Source organism: Loxodonta africana, chromosome 20 (assembly GCF_030014295.1).
Source record: "Loxodonta africana isolate mLoxAfr1 chromosome 20, mLoxAfr1.hap2, whole genome shotgun sequence".
Classification (NCBI taxonomy): Eukaryota; Metazoa; Chordata; class Mammalia; order Proboscidea; family Elephantidae; genus Loxodonta; species Loxodonta africana.
In genome coordinates this window covers 15,843,357-15,869,351 of record NC_087361.1, presented here as the reverse complement: position 1 = coordinate 15,869,351, position 25,995 = coordinate 15,843,357, and the positions used below count along the sequence as shown (strand labels likewise).

At 37.9% G+C, this 25,995-nt stretch overlaps 1 protein-coding gene across 1 annotated transcript; it reads left to right on the top strand.

Moving 5' to 3' along the window:
• Positions 1-20,674: 20,674 nt before the first annotated feature.
• On the top strand, positions 20,675-21,538 carry LOC100674469 (olfactory receptor 5K3-like). The gene has a single exon (XM_023559083.2). It carries the CDS (start codon positions 20,675-20,677, stop codon positions 21,536-21,538), a length of 864 nt encoding a protein of 287 aa, XP_023414851.2.
• Positions 21,539-25,995: the final 4,457 nt, after the last annotated feature.

The following is a 25,995-nucleotide window of genomic DNA, read 5'->3' as shown; positions in this document are numbered from 1 at the left end:
TGACTTTTTTTTTTTCTCAAGCTGCTCACAGGATTTTTTCTTTGTCTTTAGTTTTAGTGAGTGTGATTGTGATATACCTTGGTGTTTTTCTTTTGGGTCTATCCTATATGACGTTCATTGAGCTTCTTGGATGGTCAGCTTTTCATCATTCATGATATTAGGGAAGTTTTCTGTCAGCAATTCTTCAATGCTCCTCTCTATGGTTTCCATTTTCTCTCCCTGTTCTGGAACTCTGATCACTCGTAAATAGTTGCTATTGATTGTATCTCCATAATTCTCAGGGTTTCTTCATTCTTTTTTCTAATTTTTCTGCAAACAGGTTTGTATCCAAGTTTTTGTCTTCAATTTCACTGATTCTGTCTTTCATCTTTTCAAACCTACACCTCACACCTTCTATGACACTGTCCATTTCTGAAATTTGTTATTTATCTCGTGGATTTCTAATTGTTGTTGTTGTATGATTTTCTAGTTGTGAATTCATTTTGGCATTTTTTTCCTGTATTACTTTCCTAAATTGTTCCATTTTTTTTTTTTGTCTGTACTTTCCATGAATTTGTCTGCCTTTTCCAAAAATTTGTCTATTTTTTCCCCTCATTTTTTGGCTTTTGGATTCCTCTGAATATAAGAGATTTGAATTACCTGTCAGGTAGTTCTAGTGCTTTTTCTTCTAACGGAAAGTCATCTGGTGTTTTATTTTGGACACCTACTGGACCCATCCTATCCTATATATATATATATGTTTTGATATTGTCTGCTGTCTTTGGGACATTCAGTAGTTATTTTCTTTATTTCTTGATTGTAGATTTGTTTGTTTCATGCGGCTTTTTTGTTTTATTTGGTTATGTCTGAGTAGGTGGGCAGTGTTCTTTGTTGTTTGCTCATCTGTAGTCATGATACTTTTCACCTCCTTGTCTAATGGGCAGGGCCAGTCATTCAGCTATGGAGCAGCAGGGCAGGTCCAGCAGAATAGGATGGGCTGGGATGGGTTGTTTGTGGCAGGAACTACAGTCAACAGGGTGGGCCAGGAATGATTGCTGGGCAGGTTCCAGTAGGCTGAGCCTGTGCTGCTCACGTGTGATGTTCAGTGCAGGTAGGCAGGAAAGAGGGGGGAGGTTGTGATTTGTGGAGCTAACCAGGATATGGGAAACAGGAGAGAAAAACAGGAGCCAAAAAAAAAAAGATGAAAAAAAAAGAGTGTTAAGGGTTAAGGGAGCTTGTCACTGGAGTGGAGAGATGAGAAACCGAGAAATGGAAAAAAGCAAAAAGAAAAATGGAAAAACAAAAGGAAAAAAATAACCGGGTAAAAACTTGAAAAATAAACGACTCCAGGAGTCCCAGAGTCCCACTGGTGGGGTTGGTAAGACCAGGGAAGTGGCTCCCAGGCTGCACAGTGTAGCCTGGCTAGAGGGGGTATAGATGTCACATGCCACCACGTATTCAGTAGTCAGGAAGAGAAAATAAATGTAGAGAGATGAGAGCTAAGAAATGAAGACAGACAGAAAGGGAAAAAGAGAGAGAAAAGAAAGAAAGAAAAAAAGAAATGCCCCCAGGGATCCCACCTACATGGCTGTGCAGACTGGGGGAGTGGCTTCTAAGCCCTGCAGTACAGCCCAGCCAGAAGGGGCTCCCAAGCTGCAGAAAGAAAAAAGAAAACAAACAAACAAAGAGAACAAAGCAAAACAAGGGGAAAAAAAAATCCCCAGGTATCCCACCAGCGTGGTGTCCGGGGCGAGGAGAGTGGTTCCCCAGTCGAGGGTGGCTTCACAGCCTTTCAAGAACAGACAAAGATGGCACACAGAGCCAGGTATTCCAGAGAAGGGAGGGGGAGGTGGCTTGGAGACACAGAAGAAACCAAAAGAGATAGAAGTAATACCGGCTCAGGACCCTGGCCTGTGTGGGCAGGGCCAACCCAAGCAGCCTGAGGCCAAAGCAGTTGCCTCCTGGCCAAGTGACTGCGGCGGGCGGGAAGCCGAGGAGGCTTAAGGGGTCAGAGAAGGAAGGGGATTTAGGAAAGTGTATATCACTCCTTACTGGGTACTCTGTCTACTGCTGAGAACTTTGTGAAGCTGCTTTCCTGTACTCCCTGTCCACTGATCTCCCATGTGGGTGGGGTGAATCCAAGCATCACTGGTACTGCACTTCCTGGCCAGCTGAGCCACCACAGCCAGGCAGGAAGCTTGGAGGTAGAGCAGCAGAGAAAGAATGGGGTGGGGGGGAGTGTGTATCGCTGGTTAGTAGGTGCTCTGTCTCCTGCTGAGAGTTCCAGGAAGCTGTTTTCCCATGCTCCGTGTTGGTCGACCCCTGACTGGAGATCAAGATGGTGGATCCGTGCTGCGTTAAGCTGATGGTGCCCTCAGCAGGTATCTCTCCTCGATCTCAATCCCCTGTCAGTTTCTTATTCCATTCAGTGCTTGGCTGAGTTCTCTATCTCTTCATTTGGCACTTCAGGTTCCAGGAATGATGTTTGTCTGTGTTTTACTTAGTTTTTTGGGTTTTTGCTGTGGAGGGACGGCATGGTGCTTCTGACTGTGGCACCATGTTGGCCAGAAGTCCTCACGTTGTTTTATTTTAGAACACTAAATATAGGTTACCCTATATTTGTTCACTGTCTTTGTATAAATTCATAAACACAAACTTATCACTGCAAACGTTTCCCTGAAATTACCGACATATTCTTATGGACCTTGATTTTCAGTACTTGAGGTCATATAAGAAGACTCTTTAGGGGAAATAATGTTCCCTAGAAGTATATGTGTTGCTCTCATGCTGGAAGCTATGCCACCGGTGTTCAGATACCAGCAGGGTCACCCATGGAGGACAGGTTTCAGCTGAGCTTCCAGGCTAAGAAAGACTAGGAAGGACTCAGCAGTCTACAGCTGAAAAGCATTAGCCAGTGAAAACCTTATGAATACCAGCAGAACATTGTCTGATATAGTGCTGGAAGATGAGCTCCCCAAGTTGGAAGGCACTCAAAAGATGACTAGAGAAGAGCTGCCTCCTCAAAGTAGTATATTTCTCTAAAATAAAAAGCGAAATATACTACAAAAGTAGAGTCGTTCTTAATAATGTGGGTGGGATAAAGTTTTCGGGACCTTCATCTGCTGATGTGGCATGACTCAAACTGAGAAGAACCAACTGGAAACATCCATTAATAATCAGAACATGGAATGTACTAAGTATGAATCTAGGAAAACTGGAAATTTTCAAAAATGAAATGGAACACAAAAACATTGATATCCTAGGCATTGGTGAGCTGAAATGGACTGGTATTGGCCATTCTGAATCAGAAAATCACATAGCCTACTGTGCTGGGAATGACACCTTGAAGAGGAATGGTGTTGCATTCATCGTCAAAAAGAACATTTCAAGATCTATCCTGAAGTACAACGCTGTCAGTGATAGGATAATATCCATACACCTACAAGGAAGACCAGTTAATACAAATATTATTAAAATTTACGTACCAATCACTGGGGCCAAAGGTGATGAAATAAAAGGTTTTTATCAGCTGCTACAGTAGAAATTGATTGAACATGCAATCAAGGTGCATTGATAATTACTGGTGATTTTAATGTGAAAGTTGGAAACAAAGAAGGATCAATAGTTGGAAAACAAGGCCCTGGTGATAGGAACAATACCGGAGATCGAATGACAGAATTTTGCAAGACCAAAGACTTCTTCATAGCAAATACCTTCTTTCACCAACATAAACAGCGACTATACACATTTTTTTTTTTTTTTTTTATACACATGGACCGCACCAGCTGGAACACACATAAATTAAATTGACTACATCTGTGGAAAGAGACTATGGAAAAGCTCAATATCATCTGTCAGAAAAATGTCAGGAAGCGACTGTCAGACCATCAATTGCTCATATGCAAGTTCAAGCTGAAACTGAAGAAAATCAAAGCAAGTCCATGGGAGCCAAAATAAGACCTTGAGTATATCCCATCTGAATTTAGGGACCATCTGTAGAACAGATTTGACACATTGAACACTAATGACGGAAGACCAGACGAGTTGTGGAAAGACTTCAAGGCCGCCATCCATGAAGAAAGCAAGAGGTCACTGAAAAGACAGGAAAGAAAGAAAAAACCAAGATGGATGTCAGAAGAGGTTCTGAAGCTTGCTCTTGAATGTCGAGCAGGTTAAACAAAAGGAAGAATTGATGAAGTGAAAGAACTGAACAGAAGATTTCAAAGAGAGTCTCGAGAAGTAAAGTATTATAATGACATGTGCAAAGAGCTGGAGATGGAAAACCAAAAGGGAAGAACACACTCGGCGTTTCTCAAGCTGAAAGAACTGAAGAAAAAATTCAAGCCTCAATTTGCAATAGGGAAGGAGTCTACGGGGAAAATGTTAAACAACGCAGAAAGCATCAAAAGAAGATGGAAGGAATACAGTCATTATACCAAAAAGAATTAGTCAGTGTTCAGCCATTTCAAGAGGTGGCATATGATCAGGAACCGATGGTATTGAAGGAAGAAGTCCAAGCTGCTCGAAGGCATTGGTGAAAAACAAGGCTCTAGGGATTGATGGAATATCAATTGAGATGTTTGAACAAACAGATGCAGCACTGGAGGTACTCACTCGCCTATGCCAAGAAATATGGAAGACAGCTTCCTGGCCAACTGCCTGGAAAAGATCCATATTTATGCCTATTCCCAAGAAAGGTGATCCAACCGAACATGGAAATTATAGAACAATATCAATAATATCACACACAAGCCAAATTTTGCTGAAGATCATTCAAAAACGGCTGCAGCAGTATATTGACAGGGAACTGCCAGAAATTCAGGCCGGTTTCAGAAGAGGACGTGGAACCAGGGGTATCATTGCTGACGTCAGATGGATCCTGGCTGAAGGCAGAGAATACCAGAAGGATGTTTACCTGTGCTTTATTGACTATGCAAAGCAATTGGACTGTGTGGATGATAACAAATTATGGATAAGATTGTGAAGAATGGGGAATTCCACAACACTTAACTGTGCTCATGAGGAACCTTTACATAGATCAAGAGGCAGTTGTTCGGACAGAACAACGGGATACTGATTGGTTTAAAGCCAGGAAAGGTGTGCGTCAGGGTTGTATTCTTTCACCATACCTATTCAATCTGTATGCTGAGCAAATACTATGAGAAGCTGGAGTATGTGAAGAAGATCGGGGCATCAGGATTGGAGGAAGACTCATTAATAACCTGTGTTATGCAGATGACACAACCTTGCTTGCTGAAAGTGCAGAGGACTTGACGCAGTTACTAACGAAGATCAAAGACCATAGCTTTCAGTATGGACTGCACCTCAACATAAAGGAAACAAAAATCCTCAGAATTGGACCAATGAGCAACATCATGATAAACGGAGAAAAGACTGAAGGTGTCAAGGATTTCATTTTACTTGGATCCACAATCAAAGCAGCAGTCAAGAAAACAAAAGACGCATTGCATTGGGTAAATCTGCTGCAAAGGATCTCTTCAAAGTGTTGAAAAGCAAAGATGTCTCCTTGAAGACTAAGGTGTGCCTGACCAAAGCCACAAGAGAGAACGAAGAAAACTAAAGATACAGGGGAAAGATTTGTCCTAATGACTTAAGGACCACAAGTACTACAGCCTCCACCAGACTGAGCCCAGCACAACTAGATGGTGTCCGGCTCTCACCATCGACTGCTCTGACAGGGATTACGAGAGAGGGTCCTGGACAGAGTTAGAGAAAAATGTAGAGGAAAATTCTAACTCAGACACACATACAAAAAAAGACCAGACTTACTGGTCTGACAGAGACTGGAGAAACCCCAAGAGTATGCCCCTGGACACTGTTTTAGCTCAGTAATGAAGTCACTCCTGAAGCTCACCCTTCAGCCAAAGATTAGACAGGCCCATAAAACAAAACGAGACTAAATGGGCACACAAGCCTAGGAGCAAGGACGAGAAGGCAGGAGGGGGTGAAAAAGCTGGTAATAGGGAACCAACCCAAGGCTGGGAAGGAGAGAGTGTTGACATGTTGCAGGGTTGGCAACCAATGTCAAAAAAATATATGGGTACTAATTGTTTAATGAGAAGCTAGTTGTTCTGTAAAACTTCATCTAAAGTACAATAAAAAAAAAAAAAAGATTACAACTTGAAAAAAAGAGAGAGAATAAAACAAATACATAAAAAAAATCAATGGATCAATGACACAAATCATATTGTTCATATTAAATTCCTGTATAAAATAGCACTGGGTTTGGTTTTGGTATTATGAACTTAAGGATTTTAACATATTTTATCAGTTCAAATTCATTATAATTATTATGTTTTGATGCCAACATTGTCCAACCGTTGGTCGATAGAAACTAAAAAACATTAAGTTAATTACTAAGTCCTTCAAATATGACACCAGGAGGCTCTAATAGATTTCTTGTTCTCTGGTACAAAATGTCAAAGCTAATCTTCTGCATTTACTACCTCAGAACTGAAATTAGACATTTTTCCAAAGAGACCGATAAGTGATTATTACTTATAATCATAGTTTAATTTAATAAAAATAATTTTCACTGGTTTCTGGTTTATATGTCATCTATTTCTTCTGTATAAATGAAAAAAAGAACACAGACATAAATAAACACACACACAAAAAAACCCAAACCCAGTGCCGTCAAGTCGATTCCGACTCATAGCAACCCTACAGTACAGAGTAGAACTGCCCCACAGAGTTTCTAAGGAGCGCCTGGTGGACTCGAACTGCTGACCCTTTGGTTAGCAGCTGTAATGCTTAACCGCTACGCCACCAAGATTTCCAAATAAACACGTAAGCCAAAAAAAAAAAAAAAAAAAACCCATTGCCGGTGAGTTGATTCCAACTCAAAGTGACCATATAAATCAAAACCCATTGCCATTAAGTCGATTCCAACTCATAATGACCCTGTGGGACAGAGTAGAACTGTCCCATAGGTTTTCTAAGGAACAGCTAGTGGATTTGAACTGGTAGCCTTTTGGTTAGCAGGTGAGCTCTTAACCACTGTCCACCAGGGCTACATTGACCCTATAAAAAAAAAATAGTGACCCTATATTACACATTTTTATTTTCATATCATTTTTTATTTTCATATCTTTCTTAAAACACACACAGTAATTAATAAATATTTGATTGATACTTAGAGGCTGTGCAAATATCCTGTTCATCCTTAAGGTGGATCTAGCCTCCTGTGGTGTTCTAATAGCAATTTTCTATTTGCCTAATTCTTTCTTCACGTATTACTTGGAACGTATCTCTTAGAGATCAAAGTCTTGGCTCACATTTTTCCCCTTAAGTTTATGGAAAATATTGATCCATATCTGTCTTGCTTTGTACATTGCTGTTGAGAAATCAGATGCAAACCTGATTTTCTCTCCTTGAAGGTGAAGTCATGCTTCTACATGGAGGTACAGATATTTTTTTTATGTTAAATTTTAATATTTTCCTTGGCCATTTCTTGGAATGGGCTTCTCTGGATCAGTTATCACAAGTACGTGGTGGGCTGTTTTAATTTATAGATTAAAATCTTCTGCTATTCCTGAAAATTTCTTGACTTATAATTTTAAATACTTATTTCTGCTCCATTGTTTTCTTTGTTTCTTTAGGGACTCAAATTTTATACGTGGTGTATCACTTTTGCTTAATCTTCCATACCTTTCGTGCCTTCTCAGATTCTTTTTGCTCCTGTCTTTTATTTTCGTTCTATTGGCTATTTTCATTCCTCTCTTTAATGGCCCTTACTTTTAGTGTAGAATCTTTGCTTTCTTGGGAACCTTGTAATTTAGCCTTAATTATAAAAATGATTTTGTCTTTTTCTCTAATTTCTTTTCTATGTTAGTCAGTTCTAATTTAATGTGTATTTTTGTCCATCTCATTCTTATTTTGGAATTTTTGCTTTATCTGAAAATGCTTGCTTAAAGATAATGAGTTTAGGTTGAGATGTGTTACAGTTTTTTCCTCTGTCCGCAGTTGTATTTCTGGAAAGATTTTTCATCAATTGAAATATTTGGTTCTCAATTTCTGTTTTTTCTTCTATTAGTTCGGTATGGATGCTGCCTGTCAATATTCTGTTTATGTTTAGTTGCCTTGTTTTTTCTGAAACAGTAATGATAGATGATTGTATTTAGGTAGAGGTGAGGGTATTCTGTAGAGTATTAAGTTATTTGTTTTAGATCACCCTCCTCTGTTGGTACAGGATTTGATATTTTTTAAATAGTTGATTCTTCTTTGCAGGATGGGGTCAGGTGTGTTCTCTAACCTTGTGATCTTCCTGTTTCTGTAGCACCTTTTCTAAGTTGAGTTCCCCAGGAAACAGACTCTGAGATGGAGATTTGCATGCAAGAAATTTGTTGGGGAAATTTCTAAGGCTCAATATTTATTGAGGGAGTGAAGGAAGTAAGATTGGGCAGATAGCTGAGTTTAACTTTAATTCTGTCACAACAAAAACCTCACCAATTCCATTGAGAAGTGAGTGACATTTTCCTTCACAGTTTCTATAACTTAAAGCAAAAGTTCTGGGATATTTACTTCCTATGAAATGATTATTGGATGCGGGCTGCCCAAAGGAAAAGATGCGAGATGGGTGAGACAATTTTCAGCCAAGGCCAGTTCCTGGATAGGGCCTCAGATAGAAACTGTCAACTACCAGCACTCTCACAGATGAGGAATGAAGGTGGGATCTTAGGCTGTGAACCACAGGTCCACGACAGTCTACCTCTTAGAGTGTTTAGAGTAACTTGTTTCATATAATAAGTTCTGGGAACAGCTTCTCCAGGATTCTGGTTCTTTTCTTTTCCTGGAGAATTTTAAATGATGAAACTTAGTGGGACAGCCTACAGCTTCTACTGCTACAGCTATTCTCAAGGCCAGAATTAATATTATTCCCCTCCCCTAGGGTCCCCTGCTCTTTAGCTAATATCTCTGCTAGTTTAGGTGGCTAAAATGGTGGGTGATACAGAGGTCCGATCCCTGGATTTCTGAGTTCCTGGCAACCATACATTCTTCAGGCCATGGTTCTGACAATTGTTACTTTATTGTCAACCATGGATAATAAGGGAGCACTAAAACATACCTATGGATCACCTGAATGCCACACATATTCTTAACACCCCTGTTGATTAACAGCAGTGCTACCTCTTCCTCATGATCAGGGTCAATTATTGCTGCAAGTCTTGTAATTCCTTCCCTTGTCTTCTTGTGTCTGGGCCCAAGGAATCCAAAATGACTGGGTGGCAGCTGTATCTTTTAGTACAATGGGATTCTCACTGTGTTTCTTTTAAAGCATTTCTCCTCTGAGATCCAGGACCCCTAATTTCATACAATTCAGGCTTTTGCTGAAAAAAATGCAATTTCTGCAAGTGGCTTACTTATGGGAGTTCCTGGATTCATTTCATATGGTCCAAACAAATATCCAGCTTAGGACATGGCACCATATAATTGTCTCTTATTTATGATGTATACTGCTTCTTGGAAAATGAAACCCTTACATTACAAGATATCCACTCCAAGATGATACCTTAGTTGTACTTTCAAAAGGCCATTCCATCAATTTATTAAGCCAGTAGTTTCTGGATAATGTGAAATGTGATAGAAGCCGTAGGCCACTAATTGCCCAATGCCATACCTTTACTGTAAAGTAGATTTCTTGGTCCAACTCAATGTCATGCACCACTCTATCAGCCCTCAAGTAGTTGTTCTACCTGAGGCCTTCCAGATCCAAAAAGCTACTCCATACCCTCCTTATGTGTCAATTCCAGTCAAGGTGAATTTCTGCTGTTTTTAAGGTGGAAGGGATATGCTGTAGTCAACTTGACAACAAGGGACTGATTGATCTCCTTGAGGGGTGTTGCCATATTAGGGGATCCACGTTGGTCTCTGTCACTGGCAAGTTTGATATTTGGGAGTGACAGTAGTTAGATTAGCTTGAAAAGTTGGAGCCCATGTTCATATGTATAGCCTCCATTCCAGCCACCATAGGTACTTTGTTTGTTCAAATGCTTTTTTTTTTTTTCCAGCAATGGAGTGGAAGATGAACAAAGCAGAAAAATCTCAACTGACCAAACCATTCTGCCCACTTGGTTGTTTACCATCTCTTCCATGATAGATGCTCTCTGGTAAAAAGTAGCATATGATATAAATTTTTCTACACCTCATATCTGCTGCAATAGATCCATTTATATGCTTCTTCTACAGATCTTTCAGTTCTTAATATTTTCATCTTTTTCCCTACAGACCACTGTGTAACATCCAAACCATTCACTTCTGCCCTAAATTTATATATTCTTACCTTGGATCATTTCTCTTTCTATAAAATGGAAATAGATGAGGTTAGTCCACTGCACAAAGTGAGAATTTCCTTACTGATGCCTTTGAAAACCACTCCTGGAGGGGAGCTATAGGTCAGCAACAATACATTTTGGTTTCTAACAACATACCAAACTGATCATCCAAGAACCAATCTTGGCATTTTATATTGTCTGTCAGCTGGTCATAACGGAAACTCCATGAGGCCAGAAGTGTGAGCTGAGGGAGAGAAGTCAGTGCAACAGTGATGGATGACATGGAGCCTCAGCCGCCTGCTTGTGCATCTTCCTGTGTACCCTGGCCCTACTCATGCCTGATCCTGGATCCACCACTTTCATCTTATAATGGATTGTTCCTGTGCCTGTTTGACCTTTTACTTGCACAATCCGACATACTCCAGCTCATAAAGTGGAGTTCTGGTCTCATGGTCATTCAGTATCCCAGGGTCAGGAGCTCTGTCTTTACCAAGGCTCATAGCATGAAAGGGAGTTATTCTTGAATAATTTATAATTTTCTTCTGTAAATATCAAGTCCTTTTTCCAAAACCATAGGAGTCTAAGTTGTGATTCTCCTTTTGTGGCTTCCTATAAACGTTCCATAAACTCCACGTTTCCTCTGATGTCAGATATCTCTAATTCTATAGGTATGCTGGATCAAATGACACTAAGCTGAGGACAGCTTGCATCATAGCTTGAATGAACAGAAGAACACCTTCCTCTTCTGAAATCACCTCGGTAATGGATTCTTCTCCCATTTGGACTAATATATCTCTGATTGGTACCTTTTTCAACTATGTCTGATATTAAGTTAGGAAATAATTTTAAGCAAGACCTTGAATTACTGGATCACAGTGCTAAACCAAGATTTTAAAAATAGTAAGGCATATACTTCTTTGCATTTTTAAATTACTACAAAAATTATTACTATTATTTTAATAATTGTATTAGTGGGAAAAAACAATGCTTTTATCATTAACACGTAAAATAACAATTATTTTTGTTACCATTTTGACTTAATCTCATTCTTTTTAATTTTTATGTTTTATAATATGCATAGTATTTTAGTACAGTGGCACAATTATATAATATATAGTTAAAATGAGTATACTACAAATGATTTTACTGATATGAATGGACAGCTAAAAAATTTGGGAATCCCTTCTGTTGTGAAGCCACTAACAGATGGATGACAGTTGACAAGTAAGAAGTAGTTGACCTAATCTCAGGAAATTTCAAGAATAAAAAAGGGAGGCCAATGTAGCATTGAAGGAAACACAAGAATCATGAAGGGCAAAGAGAGAAACACGACCTAGCATAAAAGACCGAGACAGAACAGTTAGGAATATAGGAGAAATGAGTGTTATCACAGAAGCTAGAAGTGAGAGATTATCAATAGTACCAAACACTAGAGCTTGGTGAGGAATATAATTAGGAAATGTTCTTTAGAGTTGGAATGTTAAATTTGGTTGTGACTTCAGTGAGAAAGAAGTTTCAGTGAAATAGTGGGGATAGAAAAATAATAAGTGGGAGGGAACCAGACAGAATAATTCCCAATCTAACACCCTACTCTACCTAGTATCTTTTAGAAGGGTCCCCATATGTTATGGGTGCATAAGATTCAGCCACCTTTTTTTAATATCCATTCTCTGATTAAACTTTCTTCTTTAAAGCTTCTAGGCTTTTAATCATACGGTTCTCTGAGGCTACTGACCTTCCACATAACGTCTATCTATTAAAATCTTACTTATCCTCAAAGATTAGACAGGCCTATAAAACAAAATGAGTGTAAAATGACATGCCAGCCCAGAGGCCAGAATGAGAAGGCAGGAGGGGACAGAAAAACTGGTAAAAGGGGAATCCAAGACTGAGAAGGGGAGAATGCTGACATGTCGGGGGGTTGTTAATGAATACCACAAAACGATATGTATATTAATTGTTTAATAAGAGACTAATTAGCTGTGTCAACCTTCATCTAAAATACAATAACAAAAAAAAAAGAAAGAAATTTACCCAGGGTGAAGTGTTTACAGGTAAAAGCACTGGAATTCAAACCCAAGTTGGCTTGGTTCCAAAGCCCACAATGCCAAAAAAACCCCAAAAAACCTGTGATTAAAAATAAAATTTTACTTATCCTGCAAGGTTCATCTGAAATGACACTTAAACATTTAGAAATCTTTCTTCCTTCAGGCCACTATTCACTTCCTTTGCTCTATTCCCACATTATAAGTTTACACTTCTTTTAGAATGCTTATCACAGCTTGACTTATACTCTAGTTAGCAGTGTAAGTGTCTTTTGCCCCTGTTAGATTATGAGCTTATTGTCAGGGGCTACTTCTAATACTTACAAATATTTCATCCCCACTTAATTCACATCTTGTACCCCCTCATGCTTATTGTCTTATCCAATGCCCTGTATAAGTATTTAATAAAGGTTGAAGAAAACTCAAATTTTAACAAGTAAGTTTGTAGTGAGTCTCTAGGTCAGTTTTCTGTGGAGAACTTAGAAGATGTATAACATGTCCTCTGACTTAAAGATATTTAATCAAGACATAAATTTTAAGGATATACAAGTTGCACTTAATTGTCAGCTGTGTTATGAAGTCAAGTAAGTACCATGTAAGTTAGAAAGAGGGAAGCTCAATTTGTTATAAAGGACCTGAGAAAGTCCTCATGGAGGAGATCAGGTTGAACTCAAGGATGAGAAGAATTGGCGTGAAAGAGGGAAAAGAAAGCTTTTTAGAAGAGAGAACATTATGAGCAAGTTCATTGAGTCAAGGCTGAACTGAGTGCACAGAGGAAGAGTGAAGTGATGTGCATGGCTTTCTGCCCTGAGCTGAGAGGAGGAAAGTAAGGGGACAAGTAAGAAAGAGGCAGAGTACAGAGTTTGTGAAACACAGAACACGGTTTTTGTTTGAAAATTAATCAGGGAACATCAAAAATTCTTAAGCATGGGTGTGTGGTGGGATGCATCACTTTTGTGTGGCCTTGAGTGCCATGGTCTTGTAATTCCCACCCAAGGGATTGGGCAGGACTTTGTGATAGGGTAAATACCACAAAGTGTTCCTGAGTCTGAATTGTAACTGCTACTTCCCTAATAAATCCCTTAATCATGAGTATAATCTGTGAAATCTGTGTGGCCATTGCAATGAATTATCAAACCCAGCAGAAAGCACAGAATGCTGTGCAAGGGACAGTTGTGTCAGAATTGATTAAGATGGTGAAGAGAGGAGAGATGTGTGACCTCCACCTCATAGGAATCAGCCTTGATCTTGATTCTCCTTACCCGTTGCAAAGTTAGAGGAGGTCAGACACTACCTCCACATTGTTTTCACAAAGAGTATCATTTTTATCATTTATTCAACAAATATTATTGAGTGCACCAAAGTGCCAGACACTATCAAGGTGTTGAGAATGCATAAATGAACAAAGCAGAGAAAGTTCCTCCTTTCTTAAAGCAATATGCTAATGGTGCTGATAGAGTAGGGGTGATGAATTACATATATACCAACTAATTAAAATATGATATGTTGAAGAGTGATTTGTGGTATAGAGGAAAAAAAGTGACGACGATAAAGGAAAGCTTATTTTTTAGGGTAAACAGAAAAGATAGGAAGACAAGTTCAGTAATTCATCGAGACTGAATAGTTGTTATGGATTGAACCGTGCTCCAAAAATATGTGTTGTATATCCTAACCTTTTTATGCCTATGGTTAGAACCCCATTTGGGAATTGGTTGTCTTTGTTATGTTAACTAGGCAGGATGAGTGTAGGGTGTATCTTGAGTCAGTCTCTTCTGAGATATAAATGAGACTAAACAAGCAAGCAAGAAGAGCACAGATGGGAGAAGATAGATGCCAAGCCACCTGATAAACACCCAGCAGCAAAACCTAAAAGATGCAAGAATCTTCCTCCAGAGCTTACAGAAAGAGAAGTCTTCCCCTAGAACCAGCACCCTGAATTTAGACTACTAGCCTTCTAAACTGTGAGAAAATAAATTTGTTTTTCAAAGCCATCCACCTGTGGAATTTCTGTTATAGCAGCACTAGACAACTGAGACAAAATTTGGTACCAGAAGAATGAGGTCCTGCTCTAACAGATATCAAAAATGTGCAAATGGTTTTTGAATTGGGTAATGGACAGAGGCTGGAAGAGTTTTTTTTTTTTTTTTTTTTTTTCATGGTACTTTTAGTTAAAGTTTACAAATCAAGTCAGCTGCTCATATAAAAATTTACATATACCTTGCTATATACTCCTAGCTGCTCTCCCCCTAATGAGACAGCACTTTCCTGCTCTCCACCCTGTATTTCTGTATCCATTTAGCCAGCTTCTATCCCTCTCTGCCTTCTAATCTCCCCCCCAAGACAGGAGCTGCCCACATAGTCTCATGTGTCTACTCAATCCAAAAAGCTTACTCCTCACCAGCATCATTTTCTATCTTATAGTCCAGTCCAAACCCTGCCAGAGGAGTTCACTTTGGAAATGGTTCCTGTCTTGGGCCAACAGAAGGTCTGGGGACCATGACCTCCAGGGTTCTTCTAGTCTCAGTCAGACTATTAAATCTGGACTTTTTACAAGAATTTGAGGTCTGCATCCCACTGCTCTCCTGCTCCTTCAGGAATTCTCTGTTGTGTTCCTGTGAGGGAATTCACAGATTGTAGCCGTGAAACAGTTTTAAGGTGCCTAATAGTAAAAGCCTAGATTGCCTTGAAGAGATTGTTAGTAGAATTTTGGACATCAAAGGCAATTCTGATGAAGGCTCAAAAGGAAGTGAGAAGAGCTATAGAGAAAGTCTCTGTCGTCTTAGAGAATACATATGGTGCCAGCAACAGAATATTGTTAGAAATATAGATGCTAAAAGTGCTTTGGTGAGGCTTTAAAACAAAATGATGAAAATGTGATTGGGCAACGGAGGAAGGGCAATGCTTTTGATGCTGTGGCAAAGAACTTGTCTCAATTATATTCAAATGATTGGTGAAAGATAGACCTTGTGATAAACTTGGATATCTGGCTGAGGAGATTTATAAGCAAGATTTTAAAGGGGCTGTGTGGTTTCTTCTTGCTGTTTATAGTAAAATGTGAAAGAAACGAGATGGATTTAAAAATAAGCTGTGCAAAATGAAACCAGAACTTAAAGATTTGGAAAATTCTGTTGTGGAAAGTAAGAATGTGTGCCCTAAAACATTTACTAAGGACTTGGAGACTCAATCTTTTGTTAAGGAGAGTAAGCCTGTGATTAATGGGTCTCACCAACTGCCACAGAAGGAGACCTACTGGCTTACATTGAAGGAGACAGGGACAGGATGAAAGGAAAGAAAGCTTTCTCCATCTTGTAATTCTACAGGCAGGAAACAGGCCAGAGAAATCACATCTGTTGTCCTTCAGGAAAAGAAAAGGATCATGCCTAGAACAGCTTGGAAATAAACAGAAGTATGGGAAGGAGCATGGGAAGCAGGACCTTCTCACTTTCAACAGGTGGGGCCACAGTCTCCTGGATATGAAAAAGTGGGGCCAGAGCCTCTTCAGTTTCAGAGTCAGATCTTCACTAGTTCAGTTACAGAATGTGGCCACTGCTGTTAAGTTGTGCCAGACGAATGTAGTCACCACCCAAAGCTGAGGGGACAGGCTGCTATGTTCAAGGCACAGAGAATGAGGTCTGCTAGGACTGAGGTAGTATGATCAACATTCAGATGGACTAAGAGAATGGGGCCATCCAGAGCCAAGGGAGCAGAGTTGCCATACCAGTGGGCCCAAAGGTGGGGCTGAAGTCCAGGGCCAAGGGGTCTTCCTCTGAACTCAGAAAACATGGCCAACACACAGAACCTGGAGGGTAGGCTGATTTCTCAGATGGTCTTAGTGAAGAGAGGATTATTTTCAAGTCTTGAGAGCTCACGTAAATTGTTCTGCTGGATTTTGGACTTGCTTGGTGTGACTTATCCCTTCTTTCACTCCAATGTCTCCCTTTTGTAATGAATCTCATTGTTGTACCTGCTCCACCATTGTAATTTGAAAACAGATAATTTGTAGTCTAGATTCCACAGGTTCATAGATGAAGAGTTTTTCCACAAGATGGAATATTCCTAAAGTCTCACCCATATTTGATTTAAAAGCTTCAGAAGATGAGATTTTGGAGGTGCAGTTAAGATTTTTTTTATGATGGGGTGCATGTGTTCAGCATGTGGCAAGGACATGAATTTTTGAGGGCCACAGGGTTCAATTTTATGGATTAAATTGTATTCCTCAAAATATGTGTTGTAAATCCTAGTCTCTTTGTCTGAGGTTATAACTCCATTTGGGCATGTGTTGTCTTTGTTATGATAATGAGGCAGAATGAATGTAGGGTGTATCTTGAGTCATCTCTTTTGAGATATAAATGAGATTAAACAAGCAAACAAGAGAAGCAGAGGTAGGAGAAGAGAGATGCCAAGCCACATAAAGACCACCCAGGAGCAGAAGCTAAAAGAGATGAGGACCTTCCTCCAGAGTCGACAGAGAGAGAAAGCCCTCCCTTAGAGATGGAACCCTGAATTTGAGAAAATAATATGAGAAAATAAATTTCTGTTTTTAAAGCCATCCAATCATGGTATTTCTGTTATAGCAGCACTAGATAATTAAGACCGTAGTACTATCAAAGTTGTTCCAATGAGGGCTTAAAGAACATGGCAATAGATTCAATTCACAGAATGAAGAAGTCAGGAACCTTGGCTGAACTCACCAAACCTTTCCATCTTTCCTTCACCAAATCCTAATTATTTTTCATAAGTCATATTAAGCCTACTTTCTCCAGTAAGCGGTCAAACCAGTCTGAGGCTTTTTTCTGCCCATTTTACATTTTATGTACAGAGTGGAGAACAGAATTTAAAAATTAGATCAGTTACGTAAGAGTCAACAAGATGATTATCACAGACTTTAGTGAGGGTCATTTGTTTTAATCACAGTGTCTTACAGAGCATCTTTAATTAATGCCAAGTGGTTTCTAAATTTTGTGGACAGGATCTCCTCACGGAAAAACACTAATGTCAATTCCAGAAAATCCCTTTAGGATTAGATGGAAAGAAAATTTAACATTGTAATTATACTCACTGACCTATTAGTAGTCTCCAAGATTTTCATTCTTTTAATCCCACATGTTTCAGAGAACAAGATTTATATTCAGAAATTCTATTTGTCCTAACTTCACAAGGCAAGTAATAAGCTTTTACATTCCCTTCTCAGAGAAGTCCAGGTAAAAGAAATATCCTAATTTGTTTTTAACTTTTAATATTCACATTCATAAATACTTCTTTCTCAAAGTGTGTTATCATCATTGTTTGTAGATTTCAACTCAGTTATCCTTCTAGCTTCTCTCTAACTTGAAGACTGTGATGAGCTAGGATGAGACAGAATACTGCAGTTCATCTTGACTTTCTGATTATAAGGTAGAATTTCAAAACATACAGGTAAGATCACAAAGTAATTCTATTTAATAATTCAAATTTGTTGTTGTTTTAGGTGTTGTTGAGTCAGTTCTGAGTCATAACAACCCTATGTACAACAGAACAAAACACTGCCCAGTCCTGTGCCATCCTCATAATCATGGCTATGTTTGAGCCCATTGTTGCAGCTATGTGAATTAAAAGTTATTTCTAATTTACCTGAATAATTAAATGGTTTATGTTTAATAATTTTATATAAAGAAACAAATAAAAGTGTAACCAGTGTCTTCCTTTTGATTTTTTTCTAAAAATTAATTTTAATATAATGGAAGTAAAATATTTTAGACCATAGAATTTACATCATTAGCATCCTCAGTCGAGATAACCCGCTTCTATCTCTAGATAATGAGATAACCTTGTAAAGCAAACCAAAATTTGTTCTCAAAAATTCTAAGGCTATTTAAGGGTTTTAGAAAACTGAGGCATAAAGACAAGCTTACATTAATTTATTAGTTTATAAGTTATGGTGATATAATTCAGAAAATTTTATAATTTCCCAAGGAAATAGAAATGTAGTAGATAAGATTGTACAACATGATTAATGCAAATAGTGTCACTAAATTGTACACTTGAAAAATCTTGAATTGGCAAGCATTGTGCTACATATGTTTTTACAACAATTTTCGAAAAGTGAATTCAAGTAAGAGAAAGACACCTAATTTTTTTCAAATAAAGGGTTTTGAATAATTTCCTTTGTAGGCTCTTCTTCAAACTAAATAATTTCAATTTGCTGAGACCACAGAGGTCACTTAGTAAGTATCATTGGTGGCATACTGAAAACAAGTTCACGCATTCCAGGTGATCAGGATGGAGCTGAGAACCTATTAATTCTGCCTTTTTACCAGAGCATTTTACAGCCCCCTTCACAGAAGTATATCAAAGTTAAACTCCAAATGTTTACTATCTAATAAACAAATTGTACATATAGATATAAAATAAGCAATGCAGATTAAACACAAAGATTCCAGATTATCTTGAGTATATAACAGATACTTAAGGGCTCAGAAAATGGAGATCTATGTGGTCTGGTCTAGGTTATTTAGTTTAAACTTTCTTGAGTAGCATTATATGTAATACTACCCAGTGCTATCAAGTCAATTCCAACTCATACTGACCCTTTAGGGTAGAGTAGAACTGCCCCATAAGGTTTCCAAGAAGTAGTTGGTGGATTTGAATTGCCAACCTTTTCGGTTAGCAGCCAAGCTCTTAACTGCTGCGCCACCAGGGCTCCATTATGTGTAAACTATGCCTTAAATAAATGATTGAAAGGATACAGATATTTGATAAGGGTTCCAGTTATCTATGTTAGGAATAATGATTTGTAAGAAATAACAGCATGGGTGGAGTCAGTGTTTCATGGAAATGAATGAGTGTGGCACTGGAGGCGGGGATGAGGGAATTGAACAATGGGTGGACACAGCGAGAAAGCCAGAAGAGCTATTGTTGAATGCGGGAAATAAGGATGAAGGTGGATCAGGTTACAGAGAACCTTAAACACCATCCTAAAGAATTTGAATTTATCTTAGAGATAACAAATATTGAAGTCTTCCTGGCAGCACAGTGTTGTGTCGCATCTGGCAATTTCATGAAGTGATGACCACCGAACTCCAACACAGATTAGTAGATCTGGAAGTGATCAGGAGAATGTGACCTTAAATAAGTAATTAAACAATAGAGGGCTTCTATCTGATAAGTGATAGGGGTCTCTACAGGACAAACTGGAGAGGATACACACTGGATGTTTATCAAATCTCATAATATGGTCATAACTATTAGAGTATTATCACCAAATCTCAGCATATTAGAATAACAGGAGAACCTTAGGGCTAGAAATGGAGAGTATTCAGATAAAGAAGGAAAATATTAACATTTATTTACAACTAGTCTGAGAAAATTTTCACTATCACTGCAAAATGGATTAACAGAAATATGTAGATGGTATACAACAGTTCATTTATTAAGGAAATTAATACATTTTTGTTTCTCTAGCTTTCCAAGGTAATTTTCTCTAAATAGTCCACACCCTAATATTTGAAGACGTTGGTACACTTTCTAAACTATAAATTTCACACATCTAAACTATGGTATTTTAAGTATTCACTCCACTGGAATAGAATATTTAAAAAATGTTTGCTCAGTGAAAAAAAAAATACAGGAAAACGGATTTTAAGCACAATTTAGGGATTGACAATACAAAAACTGACATTGAAATATTTGAGGACGCTAAATCTAGGGTACTCTGTATTTGTCCACTACCTTTGTGTAAATCCATAAACATAAATCTTTTCACTACAAGCATTTCCTTGGAATTATCAAAATATTCTTGTGAATTTTGAACTTCGGGGCTTGAGGTCATATAAGATGATGCTTTAGGGGAACTGATGCCTTTGAATTATGGTGTTGGTGAAGAATGTTAAATATACCATGAATTGCCATAAAAGATAACAAGAAGTACAACCAGAATGTTCCTTGGAAGTGAGGATGGCAAGACTTCGTCTCATGTACTGTGGACATGTTATCAGGAGGGACCAGGCCCTGGAGAACATCATGCTTGGTAAGGTAGAAGTTCAGCAAAGAAGAGGAAGATCCTCAATGAGATGGATTGACACAGTTGCTACAACAAGGGACTCAAGGATAGCAATGATTATAGGGATTCCTCAGGACAAGGTAGTGTTTCATTCTGTTGTACATTGGGTCTCTATGAGTGGGAACCAGCAAGACAGCACCTAACAACAACAATAATATTCACTAGAAGTATGTATGCCTGTATTTTAGAAATGTCAAGGAAAACTTAGGAAGTAGCCCTACTCCCTGTTCTTCAATAGAAATTAGAAGAGAAAATTAGACACACTCTAAATTAGAATCCTCTCTCTCCATATTTTCTTTCTCAACAGGAAAGTAGAGATGAACAAGGACAATCACTCCTTGACAACTGAATTTATGCTCATAGGATTTATGGATCACCCAGATCTAAAGACTCTTCTGTTTGTGGTGTTCTTTGCTATCTATCTGATCACCATGGTGGGGAATCTTGCGTTGGTGGGATTGATTTTCATGAAGCGCCGTCTCCACACACCCATGTACATCTTTCTGGGCAATCTGGCTCTCATAGAGTCCTGCTGTTCCTGTGCCATCAACCCCAAGATGTTGGAGAACTTCTTTTCTGAGGACAGAATGATTTCCCTCTATGAATGCATGGCACAACTTTATTTTCTCTGCTTTGCTGAAACTGCAGACTGCTTTCTCCTGGCAGCAATGGCCTGTGATCGCTATGTGGCAATATGTCATCCACTGCAGTACCACACCATGATGTCAAAGAAACTCTGCATTCAGATGATCATAGGGGCCTACATAGCTGGGAACCTGCATTCCATTATTCATGTAGTATTTCTGTTAAGGTTAACCTTTTGTGGATCTCATCAAATCAATCACTTTTTTTGTGATGTTCTTCCATTATACAGACTTTCCTGTGTTGACCCATATATCAATGCACTGATGGTATTCATCGTTGCAGGGTCAGTTCAAATCTTCAGTATTATCATAGTACTAATCTCTTATCTTTGCATCTTTTTCACAATTTTTAAAATGAAGTCCAAAGAGGGAAGAGGCAAAGCTTTATCTACTTGTGCATCTCACTTTCTCTCTGTCTCAATATTCTATGGTTCTCTTCTCTTCATGTACATTCTGCCAAGCTCCATTAAAGAGGGGGGTAAAGATATACCAGTTGCTATTTGTTACACTCTAGTAATTCCTTTATTAAACCTATAGTCTAAGAAATAAGGAAGTAATAAATGTTATGAAAAGAATTATGAAGAACAGAAAACCTCATAACATTCTGAAACAAATATCATCCCCTTGACAAACTGATTTTTATTAGTTAAACTTTCTTCAAAGTCAAGGATACTGAGAAATGGAAAATGTCCACTTTGTGTATCATATATTAAATCACTAAACCATGATGATTTTTAAGTCAAATAATACATAAAAGGCTAAATAAGTTCATGAAGGAAGGATTCTACTAATATGTATTTCAAAATCTAAACCATTAGGGTCTTTTAGGAGTGAAGTACATGACTACTCTTACGGTTGTATATTGTTGTCAGAGTGCAATTAGCTACAATTTTCAACATATCCAAAAAATCCTAGGAATAAATGTAGTATATACCCTTCATTCAGCACTGTTGGCAAGTTTATGGAATCCCTAAGCATAGCCATACAAACTACACACATTTCAAGTTCTCATATATTAATTACTTAAGCCACACTATCTATCAACCTCTTGGAAGAAGTACAAACAGAATGCTCCTGAGAAGCAAGGATGCTGAGACTACATCTCACATACTTTGGACATGTTGTCAGGAGGGATCAGTCCCTGGAGAAGGACATCTTGCTTGGTAAAGCAGAGGGTCAGTGAAAAAAATGAAGACCCTTGATGAGATAAATTGACACAGTGGCTGCAACAATGGTGTTAAGCATCACAACAATTACAAGGACTGGGCAGTGTTCCATTCTGTTGTACGTAGAGTCGCTATGAGTCAGAACCAAATTGATGGCACCTAACCACAGCAATAACATCTATCAAAAGTAAAATGTGCATTTGAATTCTATTCTTAGCTTTTTTTGAGTAGTATGAGAATTTTTGTTTCAATATAGGTTTATACAGAGTATGTATTCTCAAATCAAGAACATCTTTATCTTTAGTGTTAGTCATTTTTCCTATCAAGCTCTCTGAAAGAGTGTTTATATAATGGTAATTTGTCAACCTTTAGTTGAAAATATTGCTATTTATATTGAAAGTCCTGTGGAGTTGAATGTTTTCACATAGTTTGATAGTTGTCCATGATGCATAATAGTACAATTCCTGATTATATCAATTCATTCAAGGGTTTTCCCCCAAGATAGCATTACTTATTATTAAGAATATCAATCATCTGAACTAATTCCCATGTAAATTATTTGTATATTATTAGCATTAATGGAAAGCTAGAGATTTTTTTAGAGATACTGCTCCACAAAAATGCAGAAAATAGTGAAAATTCTAGAAAGCTAAACAACAGAAAATGTTTTTTGATCATTTATGTGTGCAAATATGAAAGAAAAATGGTTAAATGAGAATGCACATAAAACTAGTACTTTCATATATATTACATTCCAATGATTTAGGCATTATTTTTCATGCTTTTCTAGAGTAAAAAACTCATATGTTTAAATATTAAGTAGTTTGCCCAAGTTCATGCAGACATCCAAATGGAATTAGAGTTTGATTCAATAATACCTTTTCCCCACACTGTTTTACAGCTCCTTTCACAGAAAATTAAGTCACAGTTAATCTCAAAATGCTTAAAATCTAATAAGGAAATTGGACATACACATATGAGGAAAAAGGCAATGTAAATTATACCCAAGGAATTTTAGGTTGTGTTGGGTATATAGCATGTGCTTGGGAATGCAGAAAATGGAGATCAGTGTAGTCTGAGGTATTTAGTTATAAATAGCATCAGGAATAACAGATGTTTAAAGGGTAGAAAAAACTTGATATGGGAGAAAAACAGGAATAAAATCACGAGCAGAGTCAATGTTTATTGAAATGAGTGTGACAACGCTGGTATGGAATGAGGGAGGTGAAGGATGGGTGTAGAAATCTGGCAGAGCTATTGGTGAAAACCCTCAGTGAATAAGGATGGAAGTGGATCCTTTACTGAGAATTTTAAATGCCACCTTATGGAATCTGAATTTATCTTAGAAGCATCAAACATTGATGTCTTCCTGGTAGCTGCATACAGTTGTCCCTTGGAATCCATGAGGATTGGTTCCAGGACCACCCACGGACACCAAAATCCAAGGATGCTCAAGTCCTTTATATAAAATGGTGTAGTATTTGCATATAACCTATGCACATCCTCCTATATAGTTTAAATCACCTCTAAATTACTTATAATACCTAATATAACAAAATGCTATGTAAAATGCATTTGTTAAGGCTTACACTTACTGCTTAATGCTTTCTCATTCTTTCTGCTTTATTGTGCGAATGCTCAATTCATTCTTACCGACCTTACAACCCACTTCAGCAAATGACATGCCATTTTTCTAAAGATCTGAAATTTTTATTTTCTCATCAAGAGATAGCACTTTATGCACCCCCTTAACCTTTGAGGGATTACTTTGACAACTTAATTGCTTTTTATCTTAGGAGCCATTTTTTCACAGAAACAAAGGGTGCACACAGCACAAGTAGCAAACAAACAAGACTCTAGGAGAACAATGGTAAAACAATGAAAGCTGGAGAGAGACTGAAGATCTATGAAAAGGTGGGAGGCTACAGCAGGGGATGCCTACACATCATTTTATTTGCTTGGATTCAGCGTAGTGCTTAGCAGAAGCAATTTCACGGTTACCTTTTTGAAATTTTCTTATTTTTTTTTTTAATATTTTTGATCTATGGTTGGTTGAATCCGTGGATGCAGAAACTGTGGATGTAGAGGGTCGACTATAATGTGATTTCTTTTAACTGATTTGGCATTTGACTGGACAGAGAGGCTAGAAGCAATGAGACTAACTGCAATAATTCAAATACTAGATGGTAAGAGCTGACACTGGAGAAGAGCCTGTAAAGGAGAAGTTCATGAGGAGTTTTTTAACTAAGACTAAAGGATTGAATTAAACTCAGTTTTTTTAATGAATTAAACTGGTACTTTTTTTTTTTTTTTAACATGTCTTCCCAGGGCTCTTTATTTGCCCAGCTGATTTCAGCAGGGTTACTTTTCCCACGTTCCTGCTATCTGGCTTCTTATTTGCTAGTAATCACGGGACCTGAAAGAGTGTTTCACCCTGGGGTCAAGCCAGGATATGAAAGAGATACACTCTAAGAAAGGAAATATTGCCACAGGTGTCTTTGTGTAAATGGGCCAAGAAATGTTTCTTTACGAAAAGGATATAATTAAAATTGTTTTGAAAGCGTCTCAGAGCTAGCCTTATCTAAAGTTTCCCAGGCAACTTAAAAGGGTTTTGTTTTAACCAGCTGTTTCTGGGAAATGAGATGCTGGTACTGAACAGTTATCACAACTCCCTGAGACATCTGATTAAAGCTGCTTAAGACCAACCAGTGATGTTTTTATAACCCCTCCTGAAGGATATGTGACTATGATTGAAAACCTCTGTAATTAGCCCTTGAAATCAATCACTGTAAGCCTCTGTACCCAATTCTTCAATAGAATCCTATTCCCCACCTTCTAACCCACTCTTCTTGTGACTTCAACCAAAAACTAACAAATCAAATGGTTTAAATGTAAAGTACCGGGCCCAGATGGTTTTACTGGTGAAAGCTACCAAGCATTTAAGGAAGAAATTATACCAAATCTCTGCAATCTCTTCCAGAAAATAGAAGCAGTGGGAATGCTTTCTAACTCATTCATAGGAGAGCATTACCCTAAAACCAAACACAGACAAAGTCATTACAAGAAAGGAAAACCAAAGACCAATATCTCCCATGAATATAGATGCAAAAATCCTCAGGAAAATATTAGTAAACTGAGTCCAACTATACATATATGTATGTATATAACAACAAAGCAGAATTTATCTCAGATGTGAAACACTGGTTCAGCATTTGAAAACCAATTACTATAATTTATTGTATCAACAGACTAAAGAAGAAAAGTCATTAGATCATATTAATAGGTGCAAAAAAAGCATTCGACAAAATCTAATAACCATTCGTGATTAAAAAACTCTCAGAAAACTAGGAATAGAGGGGAACATCTTCAACTTGATTAAAAAAAAAGAATCTACAAAAAACCAACAGCTAACTTCATACTTTATAGTGAGAAACTAGACGCTTTCCTCCTAAAATGGAGAAGAAGGCAAGGATGTGCCCTCTCACCACTCCTATTCAACATCATACTGGAAGTCCAATAATGCAATAAGATAAGAAAATGAAAGGTATATAGGTCAGGAAAGAGGAAATAAAACTGCCTTTGTTCACAGATGACATAGTTGTCTATGTAGAAAATCCTAAAGAATCCAAACAAAGAAAAAAAATCTTCCTTGAACAAATAAGTGATTATAGCAAGGTTGCAGGGTACAAGGTTAATATACAAAAGTCAATTGTTTCTTATATACCATCAATCAAAACTGGCATTAAAAACACATTTACATTATCACAAAAACTTAAATAGGTAGAAATCTAACAATACACATAAAAGATCTATATGAAGAAAACAACA